At 32.0% G+C, this 14,546-nt stretch overlaps 1 protein-coding gene across 1 annotated transcript in view; it reads right to left on the bottom strand.

Moving 5' to 3' along the window:
• Positions 1-8,655: 8,655 nt before the first annotated feature.
• SLC37A1 (solute carrier family 37 member 1) overlaps positions 8,656-14,546 on the bottom strand; it is a 132,783-nt gene continuing 126,892 nt past the window's right edge. The window contains exons 18-20 of the mRNA XM_074300567.1: positions 11,597-11,694; positions 10,623-10,687; positions 8,656-9,894 (exon numbers count right to left, since the gene is read on the bottom strand). Of these exons, the coding sequence (XP_074156668.1) occupies positions 9,879-9,894; positions 10,623-10,687; positions 11,597-11,694 (179 nt within the window). The 3' untranslated portion in view covers positions 8,656-9,878. The remainder of the gene's footprint in view (positions 9,895-10,622; positions 10,688-11,596; positions 11,695-14,546) is intronic.

The raw sequence follows: 14,546 nt of genomic DNA on the forward strand, positions 1-14,546 counted from the left end.
TATGATTCCTATTCAAAATGTTTCTGTGGCTTATTACTTCTTCTAGGATAAAATATTAGGTTCTTTACAATGTTATTTTAGCCTTTCCTTCCAGACTTATTACATATTATTTATTCCTTTTCACCTACTGTAGAGAAATAATTTCCCCCCAAACACTGTTTTGGCTGTATCCCATAAATTTTGATACATTGTCTCATTATTGTCATTCTATTTATGAAATTACTGTTTTTTTAAATTTGTTCTTTGATTCACTTATTCTTTAGAGCTAGACTAATTTCCAATTAATTTTTACTTTATCTTTCCACTGCCTTTTGTTGAATGAAATTTTTTATTGCAATATGATCTTGAAAGAATACATTTAATATTTCTGCCTTTCTATATTTGATTTTTCTGCCATGATACATGGTCAGTTTTTGTGTAAGTGCCATAAGCTGCTGAGAAAAAAGTATATTCTGTTCTGCTTCCATTCAGTTTCTCCTCCTTAGTTTCTTTCTTGTTTATTTTTTCATTGAATTTATCATGTTTTTGGAAGGGACAGTTGAGTTTCCTTACTAGTATGGTTTTGCTATTTTCTTCTTATAACTCACTTAACTTCTCCTTTTAGAATTTGAATGCTGTATCACTTGATGCACATGGATTTGGTATTGATATTATTTCATTGTTTATGGTACATTTATCTCTTTTATTTAGGCTTCTATTTGGTCTAATAGTGAAGATCAAATTTTTGGGGGGGTTTAATTCTAGTCTTATGAAAGCTTAAAATCCTATTTCATTGAATGACAATTTTCCCCTTGTACTATTATGCTTCATTTTGCCAGGTAAATGATTCTTTGTGATATTTTTCCCCTGAGGCAATTGGGGTTAAGTGGCTTGCCCAGGGTCACACTAGGTCAACTAGCCAGGTAGTGTTAAGTGTTTGAGACCAGATTTGAACTCAGGTACTCCTGACTTCAGGGCTGGTGCTCTATCCACTGTGCCACTTAGCTGCCCCAGGCAAATCATTCTTGATAGTAGTTTTAGCTCCTTTGCCTTTCAGAATTACCGTTTTATGATCTCCAAACCTTCAATGTTGCAGTTGCTAAGACCTGTGTAATACTGATTCTGTCTAACTTGGTTACATTCTACCAGGGAGTGGAGAAAATATCACATGAGAACAGAGGAGCACAATGACACACATTGTAATGCAACATTATAGTGTTCCCCAAATCATCTTCCTAGGTCAGGACTTCATTATTTCCTTCTTAGGCTCCTGTCATAAATGGTTTTCCTTCCTCCAATTACTTTCAACTGCATCCTTTTAACATAATTTTAAAAAATAGTAAAAAGGTAAAAGAGAGGCTGGACATATCCCCTAGGCACAGAAATACATTGGAAGTCAGGATACCAGGATTAAGGCAACAGCACCTCATCAATCAATCATTTATTATGACTGTTTTGTGGCTGCCACTATATTCGGTTCTGGAAAGACAAGGACAAAAAAAAACCCCAAACAAAAACCTTGAGCCTTTAAAAAGCTTATCTTCTAAAGGAGGAGACATATCTATATCTATATCTATACATATACATACTTATATGTATATATATATATATATAAACAAATATATAGGTGTCTGTATATATGCATATGCATACATACATATGTATTGCAATCTGTTGGAGAAGAAGTTAATGTGCTGGTGAGATGACTAAATAGATGATCTCTTGCTGTGCTCCACCTAGTTGTGGGCAATCACCTCAGAATGTCAAACTTTCAACTCTCTAAATCTTCACTGACACCAATCAATTCATTTTATTTAGGACTAGCTTTTCCAGATATCCTTTCTCTTTCTTTGGGATATTTGAAAAATATAAATCATTAATATTTCTCTTTTGTGTAGTTTTCCAGGAAAAGTTTCATTATATATTCTATATTTATAAATGCAAACAAACACACACACACACACACACACACACATACACACACAAAAAAACTCTTTGCTGGATACTTTACTACTTCTCCCAAATTACTGTTGCATAAGGATATTCATACACAGACAGAAACACACAGATACCAGTAATATATGATTAACTATTTTTTTTTCATTTCAGAGAAACCAAAAGCCAGAAACCAAAACAAATTTCTAAGAAATTGGGATCAAGAAAGGAACTCATTTCTCTTTCAAGAAAATGGGAGTGAAAAAAATAGCAGGAAAATACATATTTACCAACATTATTCACAGCAGCATAATTTATTCCAAATGACTTTGTTTCTGTTCCCTGTAGTTTCTACACTTACTGGTTTCAGATTTCAGCTTTGCTCTTTTCTGCCCGTTGATTGGTAGCTGTAGTACCGTGACAATCCCATGTTTGGGACCCCCAGACTGCTCAAATCTATCATCTCTACTTTTCATTCCTCTTGTAAGACTTCTCCCCACTGTTACAGAGATTAGTCAGTCTCATGAGATTTCATGGGCTTAAAGTAAACATATTGAATAATTCTTTTTCCCATCAAGGAGATCTCCAATACCTTGCTACAGATTCACATAACAAATATGTGTAATTAAAGCACATATAAACTGAGTGATGCTAGTAGCTAGAAGGAAAAGGAAAAGCCCCATGTAGAAGTTGGTAGTTGTAAAAAAAAAAAAAAAAAAGTTTTAAAAAATGAACAGTTCTATCTGAGGCAAGGAAGGCAGAGTATTCTAGATGCAGAGGACAATGTAAAAATATGGGACCTAGAAGAAGCCAGGTTATATATAAAAGCAAATTGACCAGTATAATTGGACCATTAGAGAATAGGATGAGGAGCAATGCATAAGAAGACTAGAAAAGTAGGATAGGCCCACATTGCAAAGAATGTTAAATGTCAAAAGCAGTTTTTATTTGATCAGAAAAGTAATAGCATATTTTAGTGAGTAGGGGAATAATGTTTTTAGACCTATGCTTTAGGAAAATTACATTGGCAGAAATGTGGAGGATTGGAGTAGGAAGATACTTGAGGCAGGGTATTAATGAAATTAGAAGAGTAAGAGGGATGGGAATTTGTAACCACTAGAAAATGAGCCAGCCCATGACACATGTTAAATATTTTGTTTCACCCACATAAAGGCAGCTACCCTGAAAGAACCATTACTATTATTTTTCTGAATAATATTTATCTACATGTTTTGACTTTCATATAATTTCTACCTGAGAAAAATCCTTTAAAAATCTAGTTTATTCTTTTTTCTCTTATACAATAAAAAATTCTGAAAATCCTTCTCCCTATTTCTCTCCATTCTTAAGAACTTTTGCTTATAACAGTTTAAAAAAAGTTTTTAAATTATTTTATAGCATTATTCATTAAGAGTCAAGCTATTTAAGGCAGTTTTCAGAGTTAAATGTGATGTTAGTACTCATTATAGCTGGGTAATGAAATGTCTATAAAGCATTTTGAAATCCCTAAAACTCTGTATCAATTTCATTTGTTGTTAACATTTCCCCATTTGTTTCTCAGCAACTAATACACTTACTGTATAGTGAACCATCGATTTAAGGTTGAGTTAAGAAGATTATTTTATGTTTTTCTGTTTTTAAAAATTGTATTTCCTTAATAAGGAGTTGGTTTGCCCAACTTTATGCCAATAAATTTGATAACCTAAGTGAAATGGACGACTACCTTCAAAAATACAGGTTTCCCAGATTAACAGAGGAGGAAGTAAATTGCTTAAATAGTCTCATTTCAGAAAAAGAAATAAAACAAGCTATTAATCAACTCCCTAAGAAAAAATCCCCAGGACCAGCTGAATTTACATGTGAATTCTACCAAACATTTAAAGAACAATTAGCCCCAATGCTATATAAACTATTTGAAAAAATAGGGAATGAAGGAGTCTTATTAAATTCCTTTTATTACACAGACATGGTACTGATATCTAAATCAGTAGGTTGAAAACAGAGAAAGAAAATTATAGACCGATTTCCCTAATGAATATTGATGCTAAAATCTTAAGATATTAGCAAAAAGACTACACAAAATCATCCCCAGGATAATACACCATGATCAAGTAGGATTTATACCAGGAATGCAGGGCTGGTTCAATATTAGGAAAACTATCAGTATAATTGGCCATATTAATAACCAAATTAACAAAAACCACATGATAATCTCAATAGATGCAGAAAAAGCATTTGATAAAATCCAACATCCATTGCTATTAAAAACACTTGAGAGTATAGGAATAAATAGACTTTTCCTTAAACTAATAAGTAGCATCTATTTAAAACCATCAATAAGCATATGTGACGGGGATAAACTGAAATCATTCCCAATAAGATCAGGAGTGAAACAAGGTTGCCCATTATCACCACTACTATTCAATATTGTATTAGAAATGCTACCTTTGGCAATAAGAGTTGAGAAAGAGATTAAAGAAATTAGAGGAGGTAATGAGGAAACCAAATTATCACTCTTTGCAGATGATATGATGGTATACTTAGAGAACCCCAGAGATTCTACTAATAAGTTATTAAAACAAAGTTGCAGGATACAAAATAAACCCACATAAGTCATCAGCATTCTTATAAATCACCAACAAAATCCAACAGTTAGAGTTACAAAGAGAAATTCCATTTAAAGTAATTACCGATAGCATAAAATATTTAGGAATTTATCTACCGAGGGAAAATCAGAAACTATATGAGTAAAACTACAAAACACTTTTCACAACTAAGTCTGATCTGACCAATTGGAAAAATATTAAATGCTCTTGGATAGAGTGAGCAAATATAATAAAAAAATGACAATTCTACCTAAACTAATCTATTTATTTAGCGCTATACCAATCAGACTCCCAAAAAACTATTTTCATGACCTAGAAAAAATAACAACAAAGTTCATATGGAAAAACAAAAAGTCAAGAATTTCAAGGGAATTAAGGAAAAAAAAATTAAATGAAGGTGGCCTAACTGTATCAGATCTAAAATTATATTATAAAGCAGCGATTACCAAAACCATTTGGTATAAGCTAAGAAATAGACTAGTTGATCAGTGGAATAGGTTAGGTTCAAAGAACAAAATAGTCAATAACTTTAATAATCTAGTGTTTGACAAGCCCAAATACCCCAACTTTTGGGATAAGAACTCAATATTTGACAAAAATTGCTGGGAAAATTGGAAATTAGTATGACAGAAACTAGGCATTGACCCACACAACTCCGTACACCAAGATAAGGTCAAAATGGATTCATGATCTAGGCATAAAGAATGATATAAATAAATTAGAGGAACATAGGATAATTTACCTCTCAGACCTGTGGAAGAGGAAGGAATTTATGACCAAAGAAGAACTAGAGATCATTATTGATCACAAAATAGAAAATTTTGATTATATCAAATTGGAAAGGTTTTGTACAAACAAAACTAATGCAGATAAGATTAGAAGGGAATCAATAAACTGGGAAAATATTTTTACAGTCAAAGTTTCTGATAAAGGCTTCATTTCCAAAATATATAGAGAATTGACTCTAATTTATTAGAAATCAAGCCATTCTCCAATTGATAAATGGTCAAAGCATATGAGCAGACAATTCTCAGATGAAGAAATTGAAACTATTTCTAGCCATATGAAAAGATGCTCCAAATCATTATTAATCAGAGAAATGCAAATTAAGAAACTCTGAGATACTACTACACACCTGTCAGATTGACTAAAAAGACAAGGAAAGATAATGTGCAATGTTGGAGGGGATGTGGGAAAACAGGGACACTGATACATTGTTGGCGGAATTGTGAATACATCCAGTCATTCTGAAGAGCGATTTGGAACTAAGCTCAAAAAGTTATCAAACTGCATACCTTTTGACCCAGCAGTGTTACTATTGGGCTTATATCCCAAAGAGATCTTAAAGAAGGGAAAGGGACTTGTATGTGCAAGAATGTTTGTGGCAGCCCTCTTTGTAGTGGCTAGAAACTGAAAACTGAGTGCCCATCAATTGGAGAATGGCTGAATAAATTGTGGTATATGAATATCATGGAATATTATTGTTCTGTAAGAAATGACCAACAGGATGATTTCAGAAAGGCCTGGAGAGACTTACATGAACTGATGCTGAGTGAAATGAGCAAGACCAGGAGATCATTATATACTTCAACAACAATAATATATGATGATCAATTCTGATGGACGTGGCCATCTTCAAAAATGAGATGAACCAAATCAGTTCCAATAGAGCAGTGATGAAATGAAACAGTTACACCCTGCAAAAGAACTCTGGGAGATGACTATGAACCACTACATAGAATTCCCAATCCCTCTATTTTTGTCCACCTGCATTTTTTATTTCCTTCACAGGCTAATTGTACACTATTTCAAAGTCCAATTCTATTTGTATAGCAAAATAATTGTTTGGACATGTATACATATATTGTATTTAATTTATACTTTAACATATGTAACATGTATTGGTCAACCTGCCATCTGGGGGAGGGGGGTGGGAGAAAGTAGGGGGAAAATTGGAACAAAAGGCTTGACAATTGTCAGTGCTGTAAAATTACCCATGCATATATTTTGTAAATAAAAAGCTATAATAAAAAAATGGGGAAAAATTATATTTCCTTTGGACATGAAGACTTGCATATGTGGTGACAATTTAAAATTAGTTGTAGGGGAAAAAAACAAATTAGTCCTAACACCCACTACAGTGTCCAGTCTTGAGCCAGTGATCTTCTATTGCTTGACTGTTTTGCCACAGGATTCAACTGATCAAGTTCTTCCATAAAGTTCTACAAATTTTGGTCATCTTGTTTGGATGGCCAATCAAAAAACTCCAGGAATACTTAACTTTTAGGTCAAGGACCCCTTTGACAATCTGTTGAAGCCAATATATTTAAGTTTATAAGTTTATATATAAGTTTAAGTATATAAAATAAAATATGTAAGGTTACAAAAGAAACTAAACTGATCCATAATTATTGATATTTTTTGAAAAGTACACATAATAATTTAAATACTTTACTGAAACCAAGAAAGAATACTAATCCCTTGGTAGTTTAGGTACAAAACAATTTTCCAGCTAACATTTAACATAACATTACTTAGCCCTAGAAGGAGTATTCTGAGGTGCAAAATCATTTTTCATCTATGATAAAGCACTGATTCAGTTAAGTATAACTTACCAGAATTCATGACTGTAGTCATAAACTGGCAGAGTTCTAGCCCTTTTTCTTAGTTTATCATTAAGAGTTTATTTTTTGCCTAATATTTTAAAATAAGTGACATTATTTTTGGAAATCATTGATGAACCCTAGTTTGTCAGATTTAGAAAGTTGCCAAGAAGGATCTGGACACTAGATAAAACTTTTACTTTGAATACACAGGATTTGGATTTTGGGAAGAATGACATGGATAGTCCATCTTGGCCAAGTATGAAATCACAATGTTTGGCCTGGCTCCCTAGGTGATTTGTCACACCTCTTTTCCAAGCTGTGTAGGTTGCTATTGGAGACAATTTCAGTTGAGAGTTGTAAGTAGCAACAGTGGAAACAGCTAATGGTAGAGTGGGCTGGTGAATCACAAAAACACACACACACACAAAATAATAATCTGACATTTTTATTTTTTCCTTCCCCCCATTCTTGTCAGGGAAACAGCCTTCTGTTAAATATTCAGATAATTACTTTCTGGTACATACTCTTTTTCTCCAGAGAGGAGCTAAGTTAACAGGGAGGGTGGAAGGGGACAATTTATTTTGTTGCCACCAGCTATAGCCCCAGCCATTCCAAATCATTTTCCAATCCCTTATTCTAATTGCATAAAAGAAAACCCAAATTAGTGGCCACCAAATTATAATTAGCAGAAGGTGCACAAATATAGGAAGAGGGTTTGCCCTTAAAAAGATCTAGGATAGTTGAATCTATCCTTAAATGGGAAGTGAAATGAGAATGGGGAAAGAAGATCCTGAGAGTAAAATATATGTTATCAATACAAACTCTTGTGAAAAAACACATTAAGGAAAAATGAACCCTAGACATAAAAGCGTAAGCTTGAGGGTCTGTCATTGAAGTTATTGAGACTTTTTGCCAACTTAGATTAAAATACTACTGCTGCAGTTTGCCACCCAATCTTTTTGACCATGAGGTTGCTGAAGATGGTGATTCTTTCCATTTTGTCCCTAGTGCTGGAAAGCTTTCTAGCAGCAAACCTAGTAATTTATCATACCTAGCAAATGAGGCTATGTATGTATATATTCTTACACTTAGGATTTTTTTGTAATATATTTGGACATGTTATAGGTGGGACACAGTCCAAGATTCTTTTATCATTAAGATCCTTTTGTCTTTATTCAAGATCATTGGGAGCTCATTGTTATTGCTAAACATGCTCCATATCTCACATTCTTTGTTACAAGTCTGGTACATGTTGATGTTTTACTTAAATTTAAATTGCATAGCTTTCTAAAATCCAAACAGTTTAAAAGGCAGCTATTTGTTGTAGCCTACACTAATTTGTTTTTATTTAAAAAAATTAGGATCCTATCCATGCCAAAGGATATACACTATTTTAATTGGAAACCATCTGCAACTTTATTTTAAAGAGTATACCAAGCTCCTCCTTCTCCCCTCCCCCCCACCCACCCTGATTTAAATTCAGTGGAACCGAAAATTGTAAGACACAATGATCACAATTTCCCAATATATTAGTTTGTTTTTTAAAAACATTTTATTTTAAAAGGGATCGGGTGGATATTTTGCAAAACCAACCATGTATTAATAAAAACTCACAAAACAAACTCCTGTTTGTTTTAATAAATAACAAAATGCCATTTAATTTTATTTAACCTGAATATAACACAATTCACATTTTAAAAATTTGTTGTGTTGCTGTACAACTAAAAACAATCTCTATTGGAATGAAAAGGAAAAATTATTGATGTAATTATAAAGAAACTGTATCCATAATATGCATGTGAATCAACTGACCTTCTTAAATAACAAACCTATGGATTTTCCTTTTTCATTTTGTTCATCCTAACATATAATTTGGCTCTAAGTATTGACTAGCAGCTTCAACTTACATATAAACATTTTACAGGGCCTTTAACAACATTCCAGAGTATTTCAAACAAATATAAACCTTTTAGAAACATCAGTATTGCTTGACTGGTATTCTCTGATATGATTTAGATAGCCCTTTTCACTTTATCTCAGCTAACTGATTCAGGCTGCTTTGTTGTACTACACTAATTTATCACATCACTTGGATATAGGACAACATATAGAGAAAAACTGGGAAAATACTTTATTGGGATTAACATACTATAAGTTCAGTTTTGATTGAAGCTCAGAGAATCAATTTCTTTTTCAAATCTGAGTTAAACTATTTGTTTTATATCAATGACAACTTTGTCAATTTGTGGCTATAACATTTAATATAACATATTAATTTTTTTGAAAATGACATCATTTCTTGTTAAAGAATAAATGATACTTGTTGAAATTCTTCCCAGTATAGTGTTCAAATTGTTATTATATTCCATTACTAAGAAACCTGAGAGTGACTCATTCTTCATTTAAGTGCCAGATCAGTTCTATATTCTACTCTCAAGTTATGTTCAAATAATCAAATGAAAATGAATCTGCCAGGCACTTAGTATCTTTCCCTTGTGCCCTTAACTAAAGTAGCTAGTTTGAAGTTTTCAGCAGCTCTCACATCTTTGAGAAATATAATCCCGAGATTCTATATATCTTTAAAAAAAAAAAAAGGCTGTAACATTTGCTTTTATATCTCTTTTAGATATGTGTGCAAAATGCATGGGGAGAAACTAAGTTTTTTAACATGGAATTGTTTACATTTTACTGCATCTTGAACAATTATTTTTGGATGATGAGTATAGATTCTTCCCAAATGTGTCTGAAATGGCTAGTGTTCTTTAAACCTGCAAGAAAGTGAAAATATGAGAAAGTATTAAACATTAGGCAGTTGACTAATAGATATATTAATGCACAACTCAATAGAACACTCATCATCTTTGTAAACTTCTAGACAATAATTCCTTTTCTGGGTTACTATTGCCTTATCTCTCCCATTAGAATGTAAGCTTCATAAAAGTATTTTTGCATTTGTATCTCGAATGCTTAGCCTAATATTTGGCCTATAGTAATTACTTGATAGAAAATTTGTTATTTACTTATTCATTTTAAATTATAAATATATCAAGTATGTTTTCAATATTTTATATATATATATATATGCATGCATATATATATACACCTGTTTTTTAAGACTCCTTCCTAAAATAAATGCTTTTTGAATGTAATTTCCCCAAATTCCTAAGCACTATAGAAGTCAGAGAGAAAAGAAATAGGAAATGAGGAAGTCAGGTTTTGAGAGTCATCATTTTTAATCAAACTATATCAGCCTAAAGAGAATGAACAAGATTTTCATCTGGCATTCTTGCTTCATAATTTAAGGAGAGATCAATAAGTTTAGTATGGATATTTAATTTAAAAAAGAGTAATAAATGATAAAGGAACTTCTGGGGAGAGTTTCTCTTTCCTTCTTAAAAAGAGGAAGGTGATGTATATAAGAAACATATGCTAGTAAACTATTTTGAATTATCTTCTTACTTATATTAATGAAAAAGATAATGGGTTCCGGACTTACTGAAGCTGTTCTCCAGGGATAGATCCTGTACAGCAGAGTTCCTTCTGAATGAGGCGCAGTAAGAACTGTCCCCAAATAATAAGATTATTAATCCAGGAAAAAAAATTATCAATCACAAAAGGCATTCAGAATATGCATGAGGAGATGTCTAGTTCTAAGGTCTTAATTATTTAAACAGGCATTTTTCTTAGATATGTTTTGATCATGCCACATTATCTGTTAAAAACCTTCAATAACTCCTTATTGCCTAAGTAAATAGTAAAATGCAACTGCTTTTGTTTCGTTTTCTATCATCTGGCAATACCCTGGTTTTTTGAGCCTTATTTCTTATATTACTCAATATATTCAGTAGTTTTCTACTGCGCTATTTTATTCCCTAAAATACTTTCCTGGCTTTTGCTTCTATTCACACCATTCCTTAAACCTGGAATGTTCTCCCCACTGTTATTTCACTTTCTATATCTTAATCCATCCCTTATGATCCCTTTGTGAAACTCCCAGATTCCCCAGACCCAATCCCTATCGTGACTGACCTTTTCATCTTGGACTTTTTAGAGGAGTTTGGAAACTTTAATGCTTGCTTCATATTCCTGAGTGTTTTCATAGTCATTGAGTTTTTAAAGTTTCATGAAATCAAGAATTGTTTTATGGAACTTTAACCTTTATTCTAGTCCTTTGCACAGCGCCTTCCATAGTTCCTTCACTCAACGAGCTGTACACACGATGTTCCCTGAAGTCTTATGTAAGTTTAAGCTATTGAGGCTTAAAAATAGGTCTTTGGGGACATCTTATATAATGTTGTTGGTGAGAAGATAATCTCTATTGATTCAGATTGCTATCTTGTCATAATTTGGGAGCTTGTTTAAATTAAATTTAATTAAATTGAGAGTCTGCTTGAGACTTTAACTACAGTACTAAGCTATATAGAAGCTAATAAAATTCTAAGCATCATAAAAAACACAGAGAGAACTTACCAATAAGGCAGTAGCATCTGCTACCATCAACATGTAAAACACATTGTTCCAGCCAGAAGGAGAGATAAGCCCAGCTAAGAGAGGACCTAAGGCAGCACCTGAAAGTCAAGAACATGGAAAAAAATGAGTTTTTAAAGATAGTTACTTTTAAAGTTTAATATAAATGTTCTTACTCAGTCATAGTATAGAAATTACAAATTCTGTAATAGCAGGAAGCAGAAATGGTACTTAAAACTGCACTAGACTGATATTTCTCAATATCAGGAAACCATCTGGTATTTTTATGATTCACTGAGAAGACATTAAATTCTAATTTGTGATCAGAGAAAGAGCTGGTTTCAATCTAAACAAAACATGACTAATACATTTTATAATACATAATAAACAATGGATTATTCTGAATGGACTTGTTCCAGTACATTTAAATTTAAATTTTTTTCCTTTTTTTTTTTTTTTTTTTTTTTTTGGGGGGGGGTCTATTGGTTACTACTTCTAAATACAAATGACCCAACTAAAGAATAGTTATTTAATACATTGGAGTGAAGAGGTCAATATAGGTTTCCTGTGAAATTAATTTTTATACTTTTAGTTTCAGGATTGTTTCATAACTATAAGAAGAATATAAAGAGAAAAAGAGTTTCTTGTTGTGAAAAGAATCCTGGATGTATAGACAGAGGACTTTGGTTTCAATTCCATTTCTGATTTTGGGAAGGGCACTTAATGATTTTGCATCTAGTTTCTTCCCCTGTAAAATAAAGGCATTGGATCTATGATAATGAAAATTGGCTATATTAGATTATCGATGACAATTTATGCCTCATTTCCTTTAGATACTGCATTAAGTCAACATAAGACCCTCCAAGGATTCCTGCTTCAAGTGGGTTCCATGCACTTTTGCCATCTAATTTTATATTCTACTTGGTTAAGAATTGTGTTTTTTGTTTGCTGTGTAAACCAGCTGGCCTTTGAAATATGAATATGAATTTAGGGAACTAGGAGAATGCTAATAAATGAAGATAAACATATTCTTAGCTAACCAAATTCTTATTTATATTGATATTATCAAAATAAGCTACAAAGCCAAATGTATAAATAGAGAAGTTAAATTTCACTAAGACTTAGTGATTTGTCCTAAGAACTTCTCCATTGACCCCTTCCCCCCAATACCCTTGAGGAATTTTAGGAATATTATTTTCTTCTTTAAACAGAGTAGGAAAATCACCAAAATCTCTTTATATAATCAGAGGCATTTTCTATCATTACTGAAATTTGAGAAGCAATGTTTATATCAACAATCAGTTCATTATTTCTTTGCCAACAGCATTCAAGTAAATTGTTTCATGATATTTGAAAAACTGTTATATTGTGTTTTCTATATTAATATCTGCTATCACCTTCTGAACATAGAAAATAAAATTTATTGCCTATTTCTAGATAGGATAAAAATCATTTGTAACATCCAAAAAATCAATAATTCATATTTTTTCCTATGTAGATTGCTACAGTGCTATTTAGGATGGTAGATGATGATCATACTGGAGAAATGAATATAGATAATATATGATGAATGAGGATAATGTGGTCAATTCATAAAATGAACACATTGCAGAGAAAAGCAGATACTTGGCTGAATAAATTGTGGTATATGAATATTATTATTCTGTAAGAAATGACCAACAGGATAATTTCAGAATGGCCTAGAGAGACTTACATGAAACTGATGCTGAGTGAAATGAGTAGGACCAGGAGATTGTTGTATACTTCAACAACAATACTATATGATGATCAATTCTGATGGATGTGGCCATTTTCAACAATGAGATGAACCAAATCAGTTCTAATAGAGCAATAATGAACTGAACCAGCTACACCCAGCAAAAGAACTCTGGGAGATGACTATGAACCATTACATAGAATTCCCAATCCCTCTATTTTTGTCCGCCTGCATTTTGAATTTCCTTCGCAGGCTAATTGTACACTATTTCAAGGTCTAATTCTTTTTGTAAAGCAAAACAACTGTTAGGACATGTATACATATATTGTATTTAATTTATACTTTAACATATTTAACATGTATTGGTCAATCTGCCATCTGTGGTGGGGAAGGAGGGGAAAAATTAGAGCAAAAGGTTTGGCAATTGTCAATGTTGTAAAATTACCCATGCATATATCTGGTAAATAAAAACTATTAAAAAAAGAAAGAAAGAAAAACACTCACCTATTTTGGAGCAATGAGAAAATAATAAATACCACAAAATAGCATAGATTGTATTTCATAGATTTCTACCAATAGAAATTACATAGTATTATCTTGTACTTTTAAAGATTTTTACTTTTTATTATTTTAATTGTTCTCATATACAATGCTATTGTTTTCATAAAATCAAAACAACATACATTTAGCTTTTGCATTATTATACCCATTTTACAACTGGAGGAAATGAGTCTTAGGAGTTGTGACTAACTCATTAGCTTATAACTTTTGTTTCTAAGACTTGAAATTCAGTCTCCTGATTTTAACATTCATGCTCTTTCTATTATACCATGAATGTGAAGTTATCCTATCAATTTTCTCTATTTTTTCATATATGTTTCATAACTTTGTAGTCAGATGTCTACATTATCTTTTCCCCCCACAGAAATATTAAGGTTCTTACTTATTGTCAAGTATTCTAATTTAACCCATTTTAATTAGGATTTATGTATTTTGACTTGATGAATTATTATTTTGCATTGACAAATAAGTACCATTTTAGTTTAGATGAATTTCCAACAGGAAAGACCTTTTTTCCAAAAGATCTTCATAATAGTTTTAAAATCTAAAACATTTATAGGAATATTTATCTTCAAAAATAATACATGAACACTAATTCTTTGAAATAGAGATGTTTTATTGAGCAGTATATAAAAAGGGCCAAACAATTTTTTAGTCTAATAACTTTCTAGAAAG

Source organism: Sminthopsis crassicaudata, chromosome 3, assembly GCF_048593235.1.
Source record: "Sminthopsis crassicaudata isolate SCR6 chromosome 3, ASM4859323v1, whole genome shotgun sequence".
NCBI lineage: Eukaryota > Metazoa > Chordata > Mammalia > Dasyuromorphia > Dasyuridae > Sminthopsis > Sminthopsis crassicaudata.